Source organism: Panthera tigris, chromosome D1, assembly GCF_018350195.1.
Source record: "Panthera tigris isolate Pti1 chromosome D1, P.tigris_Pti1_mat1.1, whole genome shotgun sequence".
NCBI lineage: Eukaryota > Metazoa > Chordata > Mammalia > Carnivora > Felidae > Panthera > Panthera tigris.
The window spans coordinates 70,462,260-70,487,164 of record NC_056669.1 but is presented as its reverse complement, the minus strand read 5'-3'; the positions used below and the strand labels follow the sequence as shown (position 1 = coordinate 70,487,164).

General features: G+C 40.5%; 1 protein-coding gene across 1 annotated transcript; it reads left to right on the top strand.

Moving 5' to 3' along the window:
- Positions 1–5,557: 5,557 nt before the first annotated feature.
- On the top strand, positions 5,558–24,413 carry LOC102966741 (vitamin D 25-hydroxylase). The gene is made up of 5 exons (XM_042958375.1): positions 5,558–5,802; positions 17,882–18,023; positions 21,493–22,125; positions 22,757–23,086; positions 24,125–24,413. The coding sequence occupies exons 1-5, from the start codon at positions 5,578–5,580 to the stop codon at positions 24,298–24,300; spliced, it is 1,506 nt and encodes a 501-aa protein (XP_042814309.1). The 5' UTR covers positions 5,558–5,577; the 3' UTR covers positions 24,301–24,413.
- Positions 24,414–24,905: the final 492 nt, after the last annotated feature.

Below are 24,905 nucleotides of genomic sequence, written 5' to 3'. Positions count from 1 at the left end.
AACTTTAAAGAATGGATTTTTGTTATATCTGTTTTCCTTTTCCTTTCTACCTGCCACTCAGTGTCCCACAGAAGACCAGTAGCTTGAGGAGAATTTCAGTAAAACTTGCTTTTGGTCATTATTCTAGGGAAGTTAAGTCCCTGGGAATAAGCTAGTTCTATGCCCCAGACTTCAATTTCTGACTGCCCCCCCAACACTGATCACATTTCCTGTGATATATATGCTTATAGAACTGTTCTTTACTTCAGAAAACTGTTTGTAATGGTGTGTCTATTTGTGATTATTTGACTATTGTTTGCATCTTCTAAAAGACTGTAAATCCCAGGAAGGTGGGGCCCATGACTGGTTTTGTTCACCATTACATCCCTAGAAACTAACCTAGTAAGTGCCGAATAATTTTGTGATGAATGACAGAAGGAACATGTGGCAAGTCCAGAGCCCCGATTTCTGGTTGTGTTGGTGCTGTCTTGTGTGATCTTGGATAGAGCATTATACATCCTCTGAGTCTCAGATACCACATTTGGAAGAGGGTCTTTAACAAATGGTCATAAAGGGTTCATCCACTCTAAACTTCTAATCTTTTTAAATACAAGAAAGGATAGAAGATGTCAAGATTAGAGGATAATCCAGTATGGAGCTGGAGGAGAGGCAGTGACAGGGGTGGCCTGGTGAGTATCCCTAGAACATGGCAGAAATGACTCTTTGGAGAAATGTGATCTCTCTGTGGCCATCTGGCCTTTGGGAAAATTATGAAGGGAAAAAGTTTCTCATTCCTGTTCCTACCTCCCACTTTGTCATCAAAATGATCGTTTGGGTGCTCTACTTCCCATGGTCAGGACTAGGGTGAGACAACAGAAGCATTTACTTTGGAAGCAAAATTTAAGGAAGCACCAAAAAGCTCAGTAATCAAGAAAATATTTTAATGTAACACTTCAAAATCTAAATTAGTGCAAAAATCCATGATGAACAAGATATCAAAATTTGGAGGCACCTGCTGGTTCAGTCAGTAGAGCATGTGACTCTTGATCTCAGGTTCATGAGTTTCAGCCCAACATTGGGCATAGAACTTACATTAAAAAAAGAAAACAAGACCCCATGTCGGGCTCTGTGCTGACAGCTCAGAGCCTGGAGCCTGCTTCTGATTCTGTGTCTTCCTCTCTCTGTGTTCACACTCTGTCTCTCTGTCTCTCTCTCTCAAAAATAAATAAACATTAAAAAAAATTTTTTTTAAAGATATCAGGGGTGCCTTGGTGGCTCAGTTGGTTAAGTGTTGGAGTCTTGATCTTGGCTCAGGTCATGATCTCACAGTTTGTGGGACTGAGCCCCACATAGGACTCTGTACTGATGATGTAGAGACTGCTTGGGATTCTCTCTCTCCCTCTTTCTCTGCCCCTCCCCCATGCTCTCTCTCTCTCTCTCTCTCTCTCTCTCTCAAAATAAATAAAGAAACTTTAAAAAAAAGATATCAAGATTTTAAAAGTCATAATCAGTATTGTGTTTTTCTTTTGCCTCAGGTTCCAATATGGCTCACCTCAACACTTCCTCTGATTCTCATTTCCTGTCATTCTGATGAAACACAGGTGTGAGTGCACATAATGGAATGTGCAAGAGAAATACATTTGTGTTGGCTGCAACACTGTCCACTGGGGGGAATGTCAGGTGAGCACCCAGGGCTCAGGCCAGAGTTACAGCCATCCAAGAACTAGCAGGAAACCACTCATCTGCCCCTGCCCCTCAGAATGAGCCCTTGGAGGGACTGTTCCCAAAGGCCAAGAAAGAGGCTCTTGTACCAGCACAGCAATACTGTCCTCTCTTGAGACTGTTGCTGTTCTGTACACACAAATGTCAGAGCCATATACAGGGTTTTCACATTTCCCCAGGTATCCATTCCACTCTGCAGACTGTAGACGGGATCCTGGCCATGAAGCAGTAAAATCCTTTACTTCCTGTCCCGCCAAACATCCCTGTCATAATAAAATCCACAGACAAACTTTACTGATCATTTTCTATCACTCTAGGAGCAAATGCGGGGAGAGGGAACAAAGTGAGCTATTTTTCTTAGCTGAGCAGTGAGAAAACATGATAAGTGGTGACAAGAAAAGATCTGTGTTCTGAGGGACATTTAATGATTCGTGAGGACCACCCCCTCTACCACCACTATCCCCCAAGGGGTGGTGTGGGTGAAGGAGGAGGCAGCTCATTAGTGCTGTTAGTCTGTCAGACTGCTGTCAGGACTGCAGTGACTATGGGGGCGGGGCGGGGGGGAGAATGCCAAAGAAGGGACAGTTCTTACTTTAAACGAATGGAAAGGTATTGTTGAAATGAAGATCAATACTTTATTGTAAAAAATGATGGGAAGGGACCATTCTTTAACTGAATACCAATACTGCCTAATAGTCGTGGCCAGCCCAGACCCTGCAAACCTGATGATGTTGGGGAAAGCAGGCAGGGCTGACGTCCAATGATCCTGCAGTGCCACTGCTCCTGGTGCCTTGGCATACCTGTACCCCATCTGCAGTCCCAACATCCATATTTAGTCATCTTCATTGGCCTTTGGTAAGACATTGAGGACTAAATTTAACGATGATCTCTTATTTTATCCATTTTACTAGAAGATTCTTTTTTTTTTTTTTAATGTTTATTTTTGAGAGAGAGAGACAGAGCATGAATGGGGAAAGGGCAGAAAGAGAGGGAGACACAGAATCTGAAGCAGGCTCCAGGATCCAGGCTCTGAGCTGTCAGCACAGATCCTGATGTGTGGCTCAAACCTATGAACTGTGAGATCATGACCTGAGCCAAAATTGGATGCTTAACTGACTGAGCCACCCAGGTGCCCCAGAAGATTCTTAATTAATAAGAATTTTAAGGAATCATGGGGCACCTAGACACTCAGGTTGAGTGTCTGATTCTTGATATTGGCTCAGGTCATGATCTAGTGAGCATGAGATCAAGCCCCTTGTCATGCTCCAAGCTGACAGCACAGAGCCTGCTTGGGATTCTCTCTTTACCTCTCTATTCACCCTTACCCTGCTCATGATTGCTCTCAAAATAAATAAATAAACATTACAAAATAATTGTAAGGAATCTCTAAAGATAATAATATATCAGGCATTTGTAATAGACATTTGGTAGATATTCTGTGGCTGGAGATCCTATGAAGCACCTTGTTTTAATAGGTAGATATTCCACACCTGGAGATCCTGTGCAATACATCTTCCAAATCTGGGGATATCCACATACCAAATGGTGAGCTCAAAACAGTTGAACAGCCAAACTCTAAGGTTACCTAACTGGCTGGCTTCATCTCTACTGTATTTGCATTAGAAATACAGAAATGAGAAACTGAAAATATTCTCAGATGATAGAGCTTGCTTCATATATGGGGACCTGTCCTCTTGATATTCTCTCATTGGAATATTTTTCCCCAGATTTCTCTCAGCCTTGCCTCCTGTGGTAAGCAGAATAATTATCCCTCCACCCCATATGTCCACTTCTTAATGCCTACAATCTGTGAATATGTTAGATTTCATGGCAAGGGGAAATAAAGTTGCAGGTGGAATTAAGGTTGCTAAACAGGTGATTCTGTGATGGAGAGATTACCTGTATTATCTATATAGGCCCAATGTAATCAACAAAGGTCTTTATAAGTAGAAGAGGAAAGCAGAAAAGATAGATCCAGTGTGAGAAGGACAGTCTGATGTTGCCAGCTTTGAAGATGGAGGAATGGGGACACAAATCAAGGAATGCAGACAGCTGGAAAAGGCAAAAAAACTGATTCTCTCTTAGAACCTGTAGAAGGAATGCAGCCATAGCAACACCTAGCATTTAGCCTAGGAAGACCTATTTTGGACTTCTGAGCTCAAAAACTGTATGATAATAAGTTTCTGTGTGTGTGTGTTGTTTTTTTTTTTTTTTTAATTTTTTTTTAACGTTTATTTATTTTTGAGACAGAGAGAGGCAGAGCATGAACGGGGGAGGGTCAGAGAGAGGGAGACACAGAATCTGAAACAGGCTCCAGGCTCTGAGCTGTCAGCACAGAGCCCGACGCGGGGCTCGAACTCACGGACCGCGAGATCATGACCTGAGCCGAAGTCGGCCGCTTAACCGACTGAGCCACCCAGGCTCCCCTGTGTGTGTGTGTGTGTTTTAAGCCACTGTTTGTGGTAGTTTTGACAGCAGCAATAGAAAACTAATACATCTCCTTATCATTTCATCTAAGTTCAAATGTCATCTTCTTAAAGAGACATTTCTTAATATCTCACACCTGCTAAGGTATCTCACTACACACTTATTTTCATTTGATTATAATTATCTAAAGTTTGGTTTTGTTTTGTTTTGTTTTTTTGAGAGGGAGACAGAGACAGAGCACCAGCAGGAGAGGGGCAGAGAGAGAGGGAGACACAGAATCCGAAGCAGGATCCAGGCTCTGAGCTGTCAGCACAGAGCTCGATTGCGGGGCTCGAACTCACAACTGTGAGATTATTATGACCTGAGCCTAAGTGGGCCCTTAACGACTGAGCCACCCAGGCACCTCTGATTATAATTATCTAAAATTATTTTCTGTTTATTCCTCTTCCTTTTCACAAGAATGTAAATTCTAGGAGGGTGAAGACTTTGTTGCTCTTTTCACCTATGTATCTCCATTGCTTAAGATACCACTACATGATAGACATCCAATAAATATTTGTTGCATGAATGTGCCTTAAGCTAACGACCGTAACACTCTTGCCACTGCTGAAGCACAACTAGAAGACACCTGTTAGAAGAGTCCCATGCCTGGGTAGGTCCTATGTTGCAAGAAACTGCTCAATAGAAAGCAGGAGTAGAAACATACCAGGTGGGAATTAACAAATAAGCAATCAGTTGCTTAATTTTAGCTAATTTAGAAAGCTTGACGACTAAGTACCATCCGTGGGCAACTGCAGCCTAATGAGTCCTCTGCCAAGAAGTAACCAGTTTGGGAAGACCAGAAAGGGGTGAAAAAATACATGATTAATTCAGGTTACCTACATATTCCGTAATCACAATCCTTAGATCACACACAAAAATGCCTCATAATGACCAAGGGACAAATGAGTAAAACAGGGCAGATTATTTTCTTTGTATGTTGATGAATCAGTTCTCAAGTGGAAATTTTTAAGATTATCAGGTTTAGCTCAAAACTGAATTCGGATAATCTTTGAAATTTTGTCACTCTTAAATAGTTTGTTTAAAAGTTCCTTATTTAATAATTCCTAAAAAGACTCCCTCAGAAAGGGCTGGCAGCAGCCCAGTGGGGAAGGCTGTCTCCTTCGCCCGGCCCTGGGGTCAACACCCTGGAAAAGGCCTTCGGGAGATCGCCTAAGAGCCACGCCCAGTTCCAAAGGCTCGCACCCGCCTCTGCACTGTAGACACTGAGCGGTACAGAGCTGGGAGTAAATGTCGGGAGCGGCCAGAGGACTCTACGCTCAGCCAGCCAATGGCCAGGGAACGGGGGCGGGACCTCGGGATGTCCGGCCAATACGAGCACAGCGGGGCAGAAGGGCGACCCCACCCCACGGCGGTGGGGGTTCGTAGCCCCAGCCCCCGGCCCGGGCAATGTGGGGCCCTCCGGGTGCCGAGGCGTGCGTGGCGGCGCTCGGAGGCGTGCTCTTTTTGCTGTTCTTCACGTTTGGGATCCGCCAGCTGCTGAAGCAGAGGCGGCCCACTGGCTTCCCTCCCGGGCCGTCGGGGCTGCCATTTATCGGCAACATCTACTCGCTGGCCGCCTCAGGCGAGCTGCCCCACGTCTACATGAGAAAGCAGAGCCAGGTGTACGGCGAGGTACAGCCCGACGGGCTACGGGCAGGGAGGGCCCGGGTCTACCTACGGGGTGGACCTGACGGCGGCTCCCGGGCCCGAGCTGTAGTCCCCAACCCTATGTGCAAGTGACTTGAAGGGAAACCCCGCCCAGCCAGAGTCCCCACCCTTCCAAAGCCCAGCGGGATCCAGCTGGGCCAGGCCCCCAGCAAGGGCGCGGAGGTCGTGCTCCCACGCCTGCGCGGTGGAGCTCCGGCCTTTTTTCTTTTCTTTGGTCCGCTCGCGGGAGTTAGGCGTGTATTCGGTTCTACCCACGGATTCTTGCGAAAATGAGGCTTTCGAAGCGTAGGTCCAGGTTAATGTTTTTAACAGGAAGTTCCTGAATGTTTGCATCTGAGGATGCCTGGTCTAGGCGTCTGCTGGGGTGGGGGGGGTGGGGGGTAAGAAAGCGCAGGTGAAGGCCCTTGGCCAAGATGCGCTCTCGAAAATTAATTGTGAAAGCGAATGAATTTATGACTAAAAATCGATGCGGAGGCCTACAGGGCAGAGTGAGCAGTGTCGCCCTGACCAGCCAGGAGCATCTTAGAAAACACTGAGCGAGGTGCCCTCTGGTAAACTCAGGACCCACCGCAGGGCCAACTTCCGGCCTCTCCCACTAACCATTTACAGTGTCTCCCACTGTCTAGAGAAGGAAAGTTTGGCACAGAAATGCTGAGTGACTTGCAGACAGCAGCTAGGCCCCTCCATGCAGGGGACAAGGCCGGGAATCAAGCTTGTGATTGGAAAGGTGTCCTGACCCCAGAAGGAGACAAGTTTCCAGAGCATCGGCCCTGGCTGAGCTCACCTGTTATGTTTCGAATCCATCCATTCCTATGCAGCAGGAAGCTAGGCTGTGTGCCAGGTGCTGGAGATGTGGTGAGGAAGGCAGACACGGCCCGATTTCAGGGAGTTCGAGCCCACTGAGAGAGCAAATCTAGGTATCGACCACAAATTGTGAATGCTTAAAAGGAAAAGTAGAGTATTGCTGTTTGGCAATTGTGGTATTTCAGGTTGGGGCTTAAAACCTTATCTGAACCAGGGTTTACAAGAATTACACTGGATTTTGGTACCTCGGTAACCGTTAACTTTGTTAAAGGGTAAGTGGATTTAGGTAAAGCAGATGTGTGTAGTTCTTACATTTTTTTGTCAGCCTTCCGGTTCTCCAGGAGTTGAGTGTATTTCTGTGATTTCCATTGAGTGTATATGAGCTCTGGTATGTGGGTACAAAGCATCATGAATTCTTTTTTTTTTTTTTAACTATTTATTTATTTAGAGAGAAGGAAAGAATCCCAAGCACACTCCACACTGTCAGTGCAGAGCCCATTGAGATCATGATCTGAACCAAAACCAAGAGTCAGACACTCAACCAGGCACCCCTATTCTAGAGACTTTAGAGACTCAACTGAGCCAACCAGGCACCCCTATTCTAGAGAAATCATAAGATGTGAAAGGAGGCATGAGCCTAGCAGTTGAGTCCTCTTTTGTCAGATAAAACTGGACTTTTTCCTCTCTGAATTTTAATTTTTCCTCTTGTGTAATGAGAATAATGACTAGAAACAGTTAACTGCTTCTCAAATGTTCTTGGTTATAAATTGCAGAACAATTTATTAGGTCTACAACATAAAAAGTATATTTAAGCTAATTATGTGAAACACTGTCTTGCAGAATAAGAAGTTGTTTTTCATATATAAATATTTGAACTGATAGGATCATTGTATTTACAATGAACATTCTTTTCCAGAAGGGGGTAACCTGAGTTTCCTATCAAAATAGATTACAAATTATACAAGACTTCATTTTGGGATAAGTAGATCTGGTTCAATGGATTTAAGAATTTGGCATGAGTAATTCGTTTTATTGCTGTTACGACTGTTTGAGGTGACCATGGTTCTTTACAAAGAGGGCAATTTACTGGAGGTGATAAAATCAAGTAGTGCTGTTAAGTACAGGAAGAACAGAGGAAGAGAGGAGAAAAAATGAAAAGGATGTATGCATTGAAGAGTAGATAACTGTTTGCCTGACTCTGCCCTTACACTTAAGTTGAAAACTACCTAACATATTGAAAACCACACCTAACATACTAATTCTTTCAGCTATGACAACATTTGATCCTTTTTTTTTAAGTTTATTTATTTGTTTTGAGAGAGACAGTGCGAGTGGGGGAGGGGCAGAGAGGTGGGGGACAGAGAAAACCAAGCCGGCTCCGCACTGTCAGCAGAGCCTGACACGGCTCCACCTCACAGAACTGTGAGATCATGACCTAAGCTGAAACCCAAGAGTCAGACACTTAACTGACTGAGCCACCCAGGTGCCCCTGATTCTTTTTTTTTAAATTGTAGTTGACACACAATGTTAAATTTTAGGCATAAAGTGTAGTGATTTAGCAATTCTGTGCCCTATGCTAGTCTCACCATAATGTGACTACCATCTGTTACCATGCATTGCTATTCTAGTACCATATTCCCTATGCTGTACCTTTTATTCTCATGACTTACTCATTCCATAACTGGCAGCTCGTACCTCCCACTCACCTTCACGCATTTTGTCCATCCCCTCATCCCCTCCCCTCTGGCAACCACCAGTTCTATGTATTTACGGGTCTGTTTCTGCTTTTGTCTTTGTTTTTAGATTCTACATATAAGCAAAATCGTATATGTCTTTCTTAGCATAATAGCCTCTGTGTCCATTCATGTTGTCCCAGATGGCAAGATCTCATCTTTCTTATGGTTGAGTAATAATAATGTGTACATTATATCACGTATTCATACTTTCATATATTGATGGACATTTAGGTTGCTTCTGTATCTTGGCCATCATAAATAGTGCTGTCATGAACATAGCAGTGCATGTATCTTTTTGAAACAGTGTTTTCAATTTCTTTGGACAAATACCCAATAGTGGAATTAGTGAATTGCATGCTATTTCTAATTCCGATTTTTTGAGGAACCTTCATACTGTTTTCCACAGTAGCTGCACCAATTTACATTCCCACTAACAGTGTACAGGGGTTCCTTTTTCTCCACGCCCTTACCAATATTTGTTATTTCTTGTCTTTTTGATACTAGCCATTCTGACAGGTATAAGGTGATATCTCATTGTGGTTTTGATATGCCATTTTCCTGATGATTAGTGATGTTGAGCATCTTTTCGTGTGTCTTATGATGTGTGTGTCTTATGTGGAAAAATGCCTATTTGAGTCCTCTGCCCATTTTTAATTGGATTATTTGTCTTACTGGTGTTGAGTTGTATAATTTCTTTATCTGTTTTGGATAGCAAACCCTTATGGGATATACAATTTGCAGATACCTTCTCCCATTCAGTAGGTTGCCTTTTCAGTTTTCTTTTTTTTTAATGGTTTCCTTTGCTGTTTACAAGTTTTTATTTTTTGATGTAATCCCAATAGTTTATTTTTGCTTTTGTTTCCCTTGCCTGAGGAACATATCTATAAATAAATTGCTAAGGGAAATAACCAAGTGAATACTCCCTATGTTCTCTTCTAGGATTTTTATGATTGTAGGACTCACATTCAGGCCTTTAATCTAGTTTGAGTTTATTTTTGTATATGGTGTGAGAAAGTGGTCCAGTTTCATTCTTTGCATGTATTGGTCCGGTTTTCCCAACACCGTTTGTCTTTTTTCCCATTGAATATGCTTGCCTCCTTTGTTGTAGGTTAATTTTATATTAATGGGTTTATTTCTAGGCTCTCTTTACTGTTCCATTAATCTGTGTGTCTGGGTTTTTTTTTTTTTTGCCAGGATCATAGTATTTTGATTATTATATCTTTGTAGTATATCTTGAAATCTGGGATTGTGATACCTCCAACTTTGTTTTTGTTTTTCAAGATTGCTTTGCCTATTTGGGGTCTTCTATAGTTCCTTACAAATTTTAGGATTATTTGTTCTAGTATTTCTAGTTCTGTGAAAAATGCTGTTGGTATTTTGATAGGGATTGCATTAAATCTTTAGATTGCTTTGGATGGTATGGACATTTAAACAGTATTGGTTCTTCCAGTCCATTAGCATGGAATATCTTTCCATTTGTTTGTGTCATCTTCAGTTTTTTTATAAGTGTTTTATAGATTTCAGAGTACAAGTTTTTCACCTCCTAGGTATTTTATTATTTTGGGTGCTATTATAAATGGAATTGTTTTATTAATTTCTTTTCCTGTTACTTCATTATTATGTATAGCAATGCAACAGATTTTTGTATATTGATTTTGTATCCTACAGCTTTACTTATGCATCTATTACTTCTAATAGTGTTTTGGTGGGGTCTTTAGATTTTCTATGTATAGTATCATGTCATCAACAAATAGTTTTACTTCTTCCTGCCAATTTTGGTAACTTTTATTATTTTTCTTGTTTGATTATTCTGGATAGGACCCCAGTACTATGTTGAATAAAAGTGGTGACAGTGGACATCCTTGTCTTGTTCCTGATCTTAGGGAAAAAACTCTTAATTTTTCACCATTGTGTATGATGTTAGCTGTGGGTTTGTTATATATGGACTCTATTATATTGAGATATGTTCCCTCTAGTTGAGAGTTTTCATTATGAACAGATGTTGAGTTTTTTCAGATGCTTTTTCTGCATCTGTTGAGATGATCATCTCATTTTATCCTTTATTTTGTTAATGTGGTGTATCACATTGATTGAGTTTCAAGTATGAAACAGCCTCGCATCCCCGGAATAAATTCCACTTGATCATTTTAATTAATTTTTAAATTTGGTTTGCTAATATTTTGTTGAAGATATTTGGTTCTGTGTTCATTGAGGTTATTCGCCTGTAGTTTGGGGTTTTGTGTGAGTGTTTGTGTGGTGTGTGTGTTTGTAGTGTCTTTGCTGTTATTATCAGGGTAATGTTGACCTTGTAGAATGTATTTGGAAGTTTTCTCTCCTTTTTGGAACAATTTGAGGAGAATAAGTGTTAACTCTTATTTAAGTATTTGGTAGAATTCATTTGTGATGCCATCAGGTCCTAACTTGTTTGTTGGGAGTTTTTTGATTAGTCATTCAGTGTCATTATTAGTTTATTATTAGTCAAAATCAGTCTATTCAGATTTTCTTTTTGTTTTGGAAGATTATATGCTTCTAGAAATCTATTTCCTCTAGGTCGTCCAATTTGACATATAATTTTTCATAGTAGTCTCATAATCCTTTGTGTTTCTTTGAAGTTAGTTGTTACTTTCCTCTTTCATTACTGATTTTGTTTATTTGGGTCATCTTTTTTTCTTCATGAGTCTGGCTAAAGGCTTATCAGTTTTATTGATCTTCTCAAAGAACCAGCTCTTGTTCATTGATCTGTTGTTTTTTTTAAGTTTCTGTTTCACTTATTTCTGCTCTGATCTTTATTATTTACTTCCTTCTACTGGTTTTGGTTTTTATTACTTATTTTTCCAGCTCATTTTGGTGTCAGATTAGGTTTTTTATTTGAGATTTGTCTTGCTTCTTGAGTAGGCCTATACTACTATAATCTTCACTCTTAGAACAGCTTTTACTGCATTCCAAAGATTTTGGCCCATTGTGTTTTCATTTTCATTGGTCTCTATTTTTTTTTATTTCCTCTTTGATTTCTTGGTTGACCCATTTATTGTTTGGTAGCATGTTATTTAACCTCCATGTATTTATGTTTAGGATCCTCCTATTCCACCATCTTCCTCAGAAGTCAAACCTACTTTGAACAGGTAGATTGGTTATCTCCATTTCATTTAGTTCTTTTTCTCACATTTTGTCTTATTCTTTCATTTGGATCATACTCTCCTGTCTTTTCATTTTGCTTGACTTTCTGCGTTTGTTTTTATGAATTAAATGAATAGATACTGCTCCTAAACATGGGTGGAGTGGTTGTGCCTGGTGATTTTGGCTGGATGGCTGGAACTGTGGCTGATGTGGGCTGGAGGTCCTGGGCACTCTGCTGGAATGACTGGAGCTGCAGTGGGCATGGGCCTGAATAGTCCAGGGGATCTTCACACAGAGTGCTCCCTGGCAGGACAGCTGGAACTGAAGAGGTTGTAAGCTGATGGGCTCCTGGGGCTCTCCACACAGAGAGCACCCTGGCAGGACAGCTGAAGGTGAAGTAGGTGAAAGCAGGGATGGATGGGTGTCCCAGGGGGATCCCAGGACCCTGTGAGCAGGGGGTGCCCTGGCAGGGTGGCTAGAGCCGAGGCAGACATGCACAAAGAGGTCCTTGGGCCCTCTGCATCAGGGGTACCCTGGCAAGTCATCTGGAGCTGAAATGGTGTGGGCCTGGAGTATTCCAGGATGCTTTGCACCTGTCACATTGGTGAGACAGCTGACTGGGGGTATCTTGGTGTGTGCTGTGCTGGGGCCTCCTTGTTGGGATGGCTTGGGCTGGTGTGGGCTAGGGGCCCAGTGCTCACTGAGGCTGCAGGCTGGCTATGGTGCCCAGCCCCTGCTCCTTTCTATGCTGTCAAGGTGGAGAAGAAATGTAAACCATGGCACTTGCCATTCCTGATTGGGCAGATTTCCAGCAGCTCCCCTGTCATTTGGCAGGGTTATAGGGCTAGTTTATTTATATTCTAGTTGCCCTTTTAAACCATGGGTTGTTGTTTTTTTTTTTTTGTCTGTGCCCCAGACAGGCAAGGCTGCTCTCAGCCCCTTAGTACTGTCCCTCCCCACCAAAATTCACAGCATTGGGGGTGGGGATTCCCTTTGTTATTGTGTCTCCATCTCTCTTGTCATTCTTTATGTGGTCGTCTTTTGTTGTATAGAAGCTGTTTTGGGATGGGGGGTGGGGGTGGCGCCTGGGTAGCTCAGTTGGTTGGGCATCCAGCTCTAGATTTCAGCTCAGGTCATGATCCTAGGGTCATGGGATTGAGCCCTATATAGGTCTCTGCACTGAGCATGGAGCCTGCTTGAGATTTTCTCTCTTTCTCTCTCCTTCTGCCCCTCTCTCCCATGTGCACGCTCTCTCTCTCTCTCTCTCTCTCTCTCTCTCATTCTCACTAAAATAAAAAAAAAGAAAAAGCTACTTAGTTCTTCAGGAGGAATTGCTTTATAAATAGGTGTAGATTTGCTGTGGTTTTGGAGGAGGGGAGTTCCAGGTCTTCCTATATCTTTGTCTTGGACCCTCCCTGGCAACATTTGATCTTTATCTTAGTTGTGAAACATCCTAAAGGTCTCTCATTGCATTACTGGTATTTTGCAATTCTGATGAAGTCTTACCATTAGTACAAGTTGTTAAATACTATACCTTTTTTGAAAGTAGGAGGAGACTATTATCTCTTACACTTCTGAGAGGCTGTGCAAGTTGTTTATAGGGCTTATTTGTAAATAGAATCTTATTTTTCCACTGTCTTCTTAATTTGGAGATGTGTGCTCACAGAAAAAGCCTGGACTTGAAAACTGCGTGTGAGAAATGACAGTCACCTCAAGTGACACTTACTTTTATGTAATCTGTGAATTCAGTTCTTTTTTTATAAATCTTGAAGGGAAAATAACCAGTACTGGGGTCTCATACATTCATTTTAAAGGTAATCTTAAATGGAAATATACCACATCAAGAAGTATCATTTCCTTGGCGATTCACTCTGAATGTGTAAGCTTCTGCAGTGACTTTACTCTTAATCCAAATTTTGAGAAGCATTTCTTAGCTAGCAAAGGTAGTAAAAGTATTTTTTACAGATTATTTTCAAGTAATGAACGTAAGGACCATAAAACAATTCCTTACTTTAAGACAAGTAGATTTGGCTGCTTATTGACATATTTACACAGAAAGCATTTATTGAGACTTTCATGCAAGGCACTGTGTGAGATTCTTTGGAAGGTTCAGAAGATGAAAGATGAAATCCCTGATTCTGTGGAGTTTATAATTTAGGAGGCAATCAGGAGACAAGAACATTCCTGGTTTCTGGTTCAAGGTAGTATTAAGTAAGTGCCACAGAGGTATCTCAGCTTGTGCTGTGGTGGTTCAGAGGAGAGAAAGAGGGAGAGTGCACCAAGAAAGGTTTCAGTAGGGGTGTTCCCTAACGACTTGGTATGGTTTGAACAGTATGGCAGTGATGGGAGGCATCTCAAATGAGAAGACAACCCAAGCAGATGTGGAAAAGTGTGTGGCAATCATGTTTCATCAATGACACTTTCACATACCTCTCCTCCTAGTCCTTCACCCATGATATTGTATAATAGTGTGCATAAATGTCTCTACCGCCCGTCATTAATTCAACATATATTTAACAATTGTCAGCCTCTGCTCTGTACTGTCCTGGGGTGAAGATAATAGTAGCAAACACAACTGTTTTTTGTTTTTTGTTTTTTAATTTTTATTTTTTTAATTTTTTTTTAATATTTTTTTGAAAATTTATACTTTGAAATGAAAATGCTGTGCAACTTAATTGTGTCATCCATAGGGTGGTTATGAAATTTCTTTTTATTTTTATTTTTTTTCAATATATGAAATTTATTGTCAAATTGGTTTCCATACAACACCCAGTGCTCATCCCAACAGGTGCCCTCCTCAATGCCCATCACCCACTTTCCCCACTCCCCCAGTCCTCCATCAACCCTCAGGTTGTTCTCAGTATTTTAGAGTCCCTTATGGTTTGCCTCCTTCCCTCTCTGTAACTTTTCCCCCCCTTCCCCTCCCCCCTGGTCTTCTGTTAAGTTTCTCAGGATCCACATATGAGTGAAAACATATGGTATCTGTCTTTCTCTGTATGGCTTATTTCACTTAGCATAACACTCTCCAGTTCCATCCATGTTGCTACAAAGGACCATATTTCATTCTTTCTCGTTGCCACGTAGTACTCCATTGTGTATATAAACCACAATTTCTTTATCCATTCATCAGTTGATGGACATTTAGGCTCTTTCCATAATTTGGCTATCGTTGAGAGTGCAAACACAACTGTTAAAAATCCCTGCCCTAGTGTAGCTTACATTCTCCTGGGGGCTGAGCGGAGGGGGGGAGATGGGCAATATAAATACAATAAGTGAAGTAAATAATATGCTGGAGTACAGAGTATGAAATAAACTAAATTAAGGCAAGAGAGAGGAAGAATGCTAAGGGATGAAATTTTAACTGGGTTAGAGCAGGCCTCACTGCAAAAAAGAAGGCCTTTGAGCAAAAGCTTAAACTATAAGAATAACCAGGGAAAGAACATTCCAGGCCAAGAGAACACTTACAAAGGCCATGAAGTGGGAGTATGCCATGTCAAGAATCACCTATTACGAGACAAGTTGAGAGGCTGTTATGATAACATAGGGAGAAAATGAAGATGGCTTAGAGTGTCAGTGATGGAAGGGTAAGAAATTATCATACACTGTTTATATTCTGAAAATAGAAACAACATGGCTACTAAGAAGTGACGTGGGGCTGGAAAGAAAAATAAGAGTCTACCTGGGCAGCTCATGGGCAATTTGGGTCCTGAAGAGCTGGAAGGGTGGATGGAGTGGTCATTAACTGAGACAGTGAAAAATTGTGGGCAGAGCTGGTTTGTAGGGAAGGGAAGAAACTTAAAGTTCATAGACTAACTTCTAGATGAGAAGGAAAGTGTTTCACAAACCTTTATCAAAAATCCTTGAAAACAGCATATAACAGAATAGTTCAAATAACAGTTCAGATAACAAATTCCCCAGTTTTACCCTCAAATAGGGGACCACATTTTTGAGGAAAAGTGGATTGTGTGACAGTCTTCTCAAGCCATGGCTCCTCCTTGGTTTTTATAATCCATAGTGTCCACACCTGATAGATGGCTGTACCCTGCACTATGACCCTCATGTTTGTTCTCCCTCCCTATTAAGACACTTTTCAATCGCAGGGTTTTCTACCATCCTGTGAAATCACCAGTCTGCTTTTTTTCCTATTTTCTAATGCCATTCTTTCATGCTGTGATACTGTGATTTATAATAAGAAATATATATTTGGTCTTTGTCCCTTTCCTGGAATATACTTCCTAAAGTCCTTGGAATTTCCTAAGTGATTAAGGTGTCTTTTGTTATTCTTAACAAGCCCCTTTCAACCACATGGGAGTTTATGCTAATGAAGTAATTTTTTGGAAAGATCCTAAAATGGGAGTTTATTACCAAGAGAAACAAGCCTGATTAGAGGGTTGGAACTTTCAGTCACGCCTCCACTACCTCTGGGGAAGGCAGAGGGCCTAGAAGTTGATTCCATCACCAATAGCCCATGTTAATCATGTCTAGGTAATAAGGCCTCCATAAAAATGCCTGAATTACAGAGTTCAGAGAGCTTCCATGTTGGTGAACAGGTGGAGGTGAGCAGAAGATGGATAGCATGCCTGGGGAGAGCATGGAAGCTCCACTCCCCTTACCCCATACCTTGCCCTATGTGTGTCTTCCACGTGGCTGTTATGTCCTTCTATAATAGGCCGAGTTATGTCCTTCTATAATAAACCATTCATCTAGTAAGTAAAATATTTTCCTGAATTCTGTGAGCCACTCTAGCATATTAATCAAACCCAAGGAGGAGGTCGTGGGAGCCTCTGACTTAATAGCCTTTTGGTCAGAAGCACAGGACTTGGGATGGGCACCTGAAGTGGAGACAGGCAGCAGTCTTGTGGGACTGAGCCCTTAACTTGTGGGATCTGACACTATCTCCAGGTGGATAGTGTCAGAATTGGGTTAAATTCTAGGACACTCGGTTGGTGTCCCAGAATTGCTGAGGTGTGGAAAACCCTCACGTCTGGTTGTCACAGTGTTATAGGAGAGTATTGGGAATAGAGGAGGCACACAGGAGGTGTTTTTTCCTTTATAGCTGTTAAAATTACACTGCTGGGAAATGACTTCAAGATCATTCCATTACTGCTTTGGGAGCCGAAAGAGTCCCACCTTTTGCTCAGCTGGTAGCCGTTCCCTTTGCGCTGAAACTCTCACACTGCCACTTTTGACTGATACCACTGCTTGTCACACACAGTCCATGCTACTTCCCCAGGGTTCTAGTGTTCCTGCTGCTCAGTTGGCAGAACCTATCCTGTGCCAAAGACTCTGTTGCTCAGTTGGTTGCTTCTGTTACAATTTGGAGATTATTTGGAGGTTTCATCACTTTTTTTTTTCCCCAGTAATTACTTCCGCTGAACTTATGTTCTCTGCTAAACCTCCTGGGTTTTTTGTTTGTTTGTTTGTTTGTTTGTTTTGTTTTTTACGAAGTCGTGTGAACCATGGTTAAATCTGCTGTACTTATTTGCACCGACATGAGGCTTGACTAAGTATTTTGGTTCTAAAATGCTCTCAGCCAAGCCCTGAGAGGATGAAGATAAGCGATCTTTGCACCCCACTGATAAAGTAGCATTGCTCCCTCGCTGGACTAGTCTCTTATTGTGGACTAGCTAGACTACAGAGGTGTTTCATTGTACATGAACCTGAGGTGAAGCACCTGAGGAACTCCAGCAAGGAAAGGATGGCTATTCTGTCTTGCCTTCCCCTTAGCTGAGCGGCATCCACCTGTGCCTATGTGGTAAAGGCCTTTTCTCCAAGGTCACATTCCCTGAGAGGACCTCCTTGTTGACTTCATGGAATTCAGGGACCCAAATACAAATGAGCCTAGTTATAATATGTTCATATTTCAAAGTTATCTCTCAAGTAACCCCGTCCCCTACCTAAGGTTGGAGTAATAAATAATATGTAGATGGTGTTGCTTCCTCATTTATCTTGGAAATAAAAAGAGATCCCTAGATATCATTGAAGGTATTAAGTTGGAATGAATCTTAAAAGAGCATCTAAATCAAGTACCATGTTTTCTCGGGCAACCCTGAAGCCCAAAAAGGTTAAGCGTTCTGCCCAGGGTCCTACATTTGTTTAATGACAAAGCTTAAACTAGAACCCAGGCTTCAGGAGCCCAGTACTCTTTTCATTACACCATTTATAAGATTATGTCTCCAGGCACTGACTCGGTAATGAAATCATAGTGTTTGATACGCCTTGTAGAGAGAAGGCATTCAAACCATTGTCAGTTGAGTAAAAGATCGTTCTGTTTTCAGGGAAGTAACAAATGCTGGGAGAGCTGGACTTAGCACATGTGGATTTCCATGGTTATATTGGTCCATACATTTTGCCATTTATATGTTGTTGTTCTCTTCTTCTTTGAGATCTTCAGTTTAGATCTTGGAGGAATATCAACTGTGGTTTTAAATGGCTATGATGTAGTAAAAGAATGCCTTGTTCATCAAAGTGAGATTTTTGCAGACAGACCATGCCTTCCTTTATTCATGAAGATGACAAAAATGGGAGGTATGTGTATTTTCACTTGTTTAGTGATTTACTATTTTAAATTACATTCCTTATTCTATGTAAATTTAGTACATAGAGTTTGGATTCTGTTGTACTGAAAAACAGGAAATAATCAGTTAATTTAGGTTATAGAACCTCGTATTTGAAGACCTTTCAGGTCTGACAGCCATATTTTAGACCAATTCATGCTAATTCTATTGTAGTAATCCAGTCTGTAATATTATAAATAATGTTTTAAAGAATTAACATTTAATAATATCTTCAAGTTTTGTGAAACAGGTTAGGAATACACATATGTGCATGCACACTTGAATCAAAAGTATTTTTTAAAGCCTGTCTTGAATACTTGATGACATTTTTACTATCATTTTGCTTCTAGAATATGAAGCAGGCTTTCTTAACTACATATGTAGTTAATGACATGTAAATGAAGAATTGTGGGATTTGTGTAAAGGACTAGCTTCTGTTTGATTTAGTGTTGATCAGTGTTGGGTGATTCCATATTCAACAAGAGAGAAAGGCTGAAAGTTAATAGATTGGTCAGCAGAAAGCCTAAACTAGAATGTTGAAGTCAGATACAGTGGTTTTAATACTTAATAGTCTAAGAGTTATACAATAATGGTGTCCAATATTCTCTAGTTTAATGAGAGCATCACACTTAATTTCAAAGAAAAATGTAACAATATTTTGCTTACATAGACTAAAAATAAAGACATTGAAAAGAAAATAAAAATTAACCATATATTAAATCTCAAAACAAAAAAACTAATGCAAAGAAAATACCAGTTGTAAAGGACAAATTCTCAGGCCAGAGTACAATGATATTTGAAAGCAATAAAATAAATAAAACACAAATTTCCAGCTTCTTAAATACTCTTCTCAATAATAATTAGGCCAAAGAAGAAATTATACCACAATCATAATAGGAGACCTTTAAAGAAATTGTGAAAATGAAAGATGATGTTAGCAGAGCAGTATTTGGGATAAAGTATAATACTATATATTTTTCAAAGCTATAGATTTATAGTTTGGACTGTTTTTATTATAAAGAAAGTTAAAATAAGCATTCAACTTGATGTGTCCAAAAAACAGGAAGACAAACAGAAGTAGAAAATTATGTGTTATTTTAAGATACATATGCACTGAATTTGAAACTGGGAAATGAGAGCCACCATTAGCCCACTCTTTGAGTGAAAGTTGCCCGGTAGGTGGGCTCAGCCTACGCTTGGCCAGTGTAGAGTTATAACAAGGCTCCTCTGAACCTTTTTGTACATGTGTCTCATATGCATACATCTCTCTGGGGCTTGCTTTCATCCCAGTGCCTTTGCACTAGCTGTTCCCTCTAGAGCAGTGATCTTTCCCTGGATATCTGCTTGGCTCACTCTCTCGTGTCCTATATCTTTACTTATGTCACTTTCTCAGTGAGGCTTTCCCTGACCACCCTGTGTCTCCAGCTTTGCTGTATAATTTGTTTGTTTGCCTCTCCTCACTAGTATGTAAGATCCAGAGGAGTAGGGATCTCTGCCTCTTCCATTTACTGCTAGGTCTGTTACCTAGCACACTGCCTGGAACACAGTAGGTCTCTATAAATACATGTTGAATGAGTATTTGTTGAATGAATAGTCATCTGGAAATATAGAAAAGACAACTATGGGAACGTAAGATTATTACATAGCACTTATGTATGTATGGTTATGTTATTATGTATGGTTAATGTTATTATAAGCTCCAAATTCAAAAACTGTTGCTGAAATGTAAATTTCATAGGTACCTCATGTACAGGAGAATGTGACATTTTTGTATTAGGTACATGTATGTACCAGTTATGAATGAAATTTTAAATAAAGCACATGTTACATAAATGTATATGCTAAAGATGTTTTCCTCTTGATAGGCAACTTATTTTTTTTAACTTTTTGCAAATCACCTTTTAAATTCAAGTATAATTAACTACAGTTATTTTATAACTACAGTGTTATATTAGTTTCAGGTGTACAATATAGTGATTCAACAATTCTGTACATTACTCAGTGCTCATCATCATAAGTGTACTCTTAATCCCCTTCACCTATTTCACCCATCCCTCCCACCCACCTCCCCTCTGGCATCCACCAGTTTGTTCTCCATATTTTAGAGTCTGTTTTATTGTTTGTCTCTTTTTTCTTTGTTTTGTTTCTTAAATTCTACATATGAGTGAAATCATATGGTATTTGTCTTTCTCAGACTGACTTATTTTACTTTCATAATACCCTCTAGATCCATCCATGTTGTTGCAAATGGCAAGATTTCATTCATTTTTTTTTTATGGCTGATTATATTCCCTTGTATATGTACCACATCTTCTTTATCCATTCATCCATCAGTGGACACGTGGGTTACTTCCATATCTTGGCTATTGTAAATACTACAGTAAATGTAGGGGTGCATCTTGATAGTTAAGTTAAAGGGAATATATTCCATAGTAGCAACATGAGAAGAGCAGAGTATACTGTGAAGACTGAAATTTTAAGGCAAGCAATATCAACATTGGAAGTTTGAGTTTCATGTTTGCCCTCTGTCCCTCTGTCTTCATTTGGGCTGCTTTAATAAAAACACCATATAGACTTAGTATCATAAACAACAAACATTTATTCTCACAGGTCTGGAGGCTGGGAAATCCAAGATCAAGGTGCCAGGAGATCTGGTGTCTGGGAAGAGCCTGCTTCCTGACTTATAGACAGATGCCTTCTCCCTGTATTCTCGCATAGCTGAGAACAATCATCTCTTCTTGTGTTTCTTGTAAGGGCACTAATCCAGTTCATGAGGCTCCACCCTCATGACCTCATCACCTCCGCAAAGGCCCAACCTCCTAATACCATCACACTGGGGGTTAGGCTTCAACATATGGATTTTGTGGGGACACAAACATTCAGTTCTTGATATCCTCCTTTAGGCTTGAGTATTTCCACCACATTGACGCCTCATTCAGCTTTCCTTGGCCTCTTCAAGAGTTACCTTGTGTAACATATGCTTTTAACAGGAGGATGTCTGTATTCTAAAACCTAGACTCTTAATGCAGAAGATTCCTAATCCTTGAGGGATGATTTTCAGCTGTTTGTTTAGTCCAAGATAAAATTTTGCCCATGGAACATGCAGTCATTTGTCGTTTATAGATGAGGGGTATAGTAATAGTTAGAGAATACAGGTCTAGTTCACCCAGGATGAATTACATAAGACTGTCCAGTTTCATGTGGTGGGAGAATTACAGGTCTTTTCTGCCTGTCCCCAGATAAAAAGTAGACAAGCTTTATATGTTGACAGTATTCTGTGGCTAATGAGTAGCAGACAACAGGGCTTAAAACCACTAGGTTTATAGAAAGAGAATTTGGAGTAGAATGACTGACCACCCTTTTTTACTCCATAGCGTTTTCAGGTGTTAGATACAGGAATGTTGGAATGATCAAATTTTTTAATACTTTTGTTTTTTCAGGCTTACTTAATTCCAGATATGGTCGAGGATGGATTGATCACAGAAGATTAGCTGTAAATAGCTTTCGCTATTTTGGATATGGTCAAAAGTCTTTTGAATCTAAAATCTTAGAAGAAACCAAATTTTTTATTGATGTTATTGAAACATACAAAGGTAGACCTTTTGACTTGAAACAATTAATAACAAATGCTGTTTCAAACATAACCAATCTGATCATTTTTGGAGAACGATTCACTTATGAAGACACTGATTTTCAGCACATGATTGAGTTATTCAGTGAAAATGTGGAACTGGCTGCCAGTGCCTCTGTCTTCCTGTATAATGCCTTTCCGTGGATTGGCATCTTACCTTTTGGAAAACATCAACAGCTATTTAGAAATGCAGCTGTGGTCTATGATTTTCTCTCCAGGCTTATTGAAAAAGCTTCCATCAACAGAAAGCCTCAGTTACCTCAGCATTTCGTTGATGCTTATTTGGATGAGATGGATCAAGGTAAAAATGATCCATCATCTACTTTCTCCAGAGAAAATCTTATTTTTTCCGTGGGTGAACTCATCATTGCTGGAACTGAAACTACAACCAATGTGCTACGGTGGGCAATTCTTTTCATGGCCCTTTATCCTAACATTCAAGGTGAGGATTCTGTTGACCATATAGGGCTGTCCTTGCATTTAGGACTCACACATGTCTTAGAGTCTTTGGCTGTGTACAAAGCATTTTATTTGGGAATTTCTCCTGTACTAGCTGAGAAGAAAAATATTTAATAGTTGTAAAGAGTTTCACACATCTGTTCTCCCAAGTCATGTAAAAACCTCAGATAGGTCTTATTACACCTATTTTGTAAATGAGGGAAAAGGCTAAATGGCTGCCTTGCCCAAGTTCAGCCACTAGAAGTGGCAGAGCTGGGATCTGAACGCCAGTTTCTTCAAGTCAAATTTTATGTTTCACTATTTCCCTGGCTGAGAGTGATGTTATTCCAATTGTAGGGTTGTTTAATTTTTATTTGTCTTACTTTCGATTGTTAATTTTTTATTACTTTTAGTGTGTTTTTCACAACAAAGTTACTCAGAGCATTGGTTTCTGGTAGCACACAATATATGGCATATGGTCAAATAGAACTCCCAGATGATGAAAAATCTGAACCTGGTTGTCCCCATACCCTGTTGACTTATTATAGGTTATCCTTTGTTTTGTCCCAAAGAGAAATTACTTTGGCTATAATTCTAAGAATTGCATAATAACTTGAACACTTTTCCTCTGACAGGACAAGTTCAGAAAGAGATCGATTTAATTATGGGACCCACTGGGAAGCCTTCTTGGGATGACAAATGCAAAATGCCTTATACCGAAGCAGTTTTGCATGAAGTTTTAAGATTCTGTAATATAGTGCCATTAGGGATTTTCCACGCAACCTCTGAAGATGCAGTCGTACGTGGTTATTCCATTCCTAAAGGCACGACAGTAATTACCAATCTTTATTCTGTACACTTTGATGAAAAGTACTGGAGAAACCCAGAAATATTCTATCCCGAGCGTTTTCTGGACAGCAGTGGCTATTTTGCCAAGAAAGAAGCTTTGGTTCCTTTTTCCTTGGGTAAGAGAACTTTCACAGGGGCATAACTTCAGGACAGAGTGTAATGATGGTTGCTCATGTATGACATCTTAATCTGAAGCATTCCATTGTAGAATTAAAGATTCCAACACCAGAAACACAACATTGATTCTCACAGGAGAGAATGGTTTAATTAGAAGTCATTTACACCTGTTTCTACTCAACGCTTAATTTTGTAACTAGAAAGAAACTGTTGAGAAGCTCTGGCTTCTTCTGAAACTTTTTTGCTTGTGGATTTTGGCTTGTAAGCAAAACTTACAGAGCTAGAAGTCCGTAACAGGTAGCTTGAGAAACTGAGACCCAGGGGAAGAGATGACACCATAATTTGAAGTAAAATGAGAACACAGCTCTCTTGGCTCCTAGTTTATTATACCTCATCTCCAAAAATATGGCTTCTGCTGTGAAAAAATACACAGATCACAAGATCCATGGAAAATGGACTGAAAACTCTTCCTTTAATTGAGGAAGGGTTAACATTCAGTCATTTGAAATGAAATGAGTTTCTCCTGGATCTAGAGAACAAAATGTCATACCTCAAATTCAGTCTTTCATGGTGTATCTTGGGCTGTGTTGCAACATGAAAGGGAAGTGTGGAAGGGCATTCATAAGCTTACAGAAGTCCATGATCTGACAGAAGGTAAAGAAATGGGCTCTGAGAACTGAAGGGCCAATTTTTTATTCCTTTTAATAAACATAACTTTCTTTAAATTCCAGATTTCCTTAACGGTACCCACATATTAGATACAAATTTTGGTAAATATTGTGGATTTTTTTTAATGTTTATTTAATTTTGAGAGCGAGAGAGAGAGCACGAGCAGGGGAGGGGCAGAGAGAGATGGAGACACGGAATCTGAAGCAGGCTCCAGGCTCTGAGCTGTCAGCACAGAGCCTGGCGAGGGGCTCGAACTCACTGAGGCTGAAGTGGGACGCTTAACCAACTGAGCCACCCAGGCACCCCAATATTGTGGAGTTTTAAAAAAATATGTTTTGTTGTTTTGTTTTGCTTTGTTTTGTTTTTAGGGAGAAGACACTGTCTTGGAGAACAGCTGGCTCGGATGGAAATGTTCCTGTTTTTTACAACATTGCTTCAGAGGTTTCACCTGCATTTTCCACATGAACTGGTTCCAGATCTGAAGCCCAGATTAGGCATGACATTGCAACCCCAGCCCTACCTCATCTGTGCAGAAAGGCGCTGAAAGTGCGTGGATGTTTTCTGGGAAAAGGCTATCTGGTTGCCTTTTACCTCTGAACCTTGTTTATCTAATCAGTGTGTGCGTTTGGACAAAAATCACAGCATCATAAAGCCAAATGAACACAGGTGTGTCTTTGAAAACAGTACTAAAGCAATAATAAGCATTAGCTATGTTTTTTTTAAGCTTTTATGACTTCTAAGGCAGAATTATCTGTGGAGGAAAACAAAGGTGCAAATGACAGGTGTTGCTTAAGTAAGAAGGGCCGTGGATGCCCTAAGCAGAGCCTGACTTTTCAGCCTCTTGTTGAACACCATGTACTTCTCATCCTTTCTTAACTCCATCTTGCTCTGGTCCTGGGGTCCCTGTTTCCAAATGCCAATGCCAGCCCCCTTCTGATTAGGTATCATCATTAATGGGTAGTGTGGTATGCGTCCAGTTTAATAGAGGACTAAAGGAGAAATTAGAACCCAAATAAAGGAGTTTGGAGTACAGAGGTATTTTAGACATGGTGGCAGATAATAGAAGAAATATCTACATATTTTAGAACCTGCGAATGCTTTCAAGTCTTGCTCCCTACTATACCTTCATAAGAATTGTGTCATCTCCTT

Excerpts from the sequence above, each read along its gene's own strand:
- LOC102966741 (XM_042958375.1), top strand. The coding sequence starts at position 5,578 with ATGTGGGGCCCTCCGGGTGCCGAGGCGTGCGTGGCGGCGCTCGGAGGC. Across the intron at positions 18,024-21,492 it reads GAAGATGACAAAAATGGGAG|GCTTACTTAATTCCAGATAT; the intron begins GTATGTGTATTT and ends TTGTTTTTTCAG. Across the intron at positions 22,126-22,756 it reads CCTTTATCCTAACATTCAAG|GACAAGTTCAGAAAGAGATC; the intron begins GTGAGGATTCTG and ends TTCCTCTGACAG.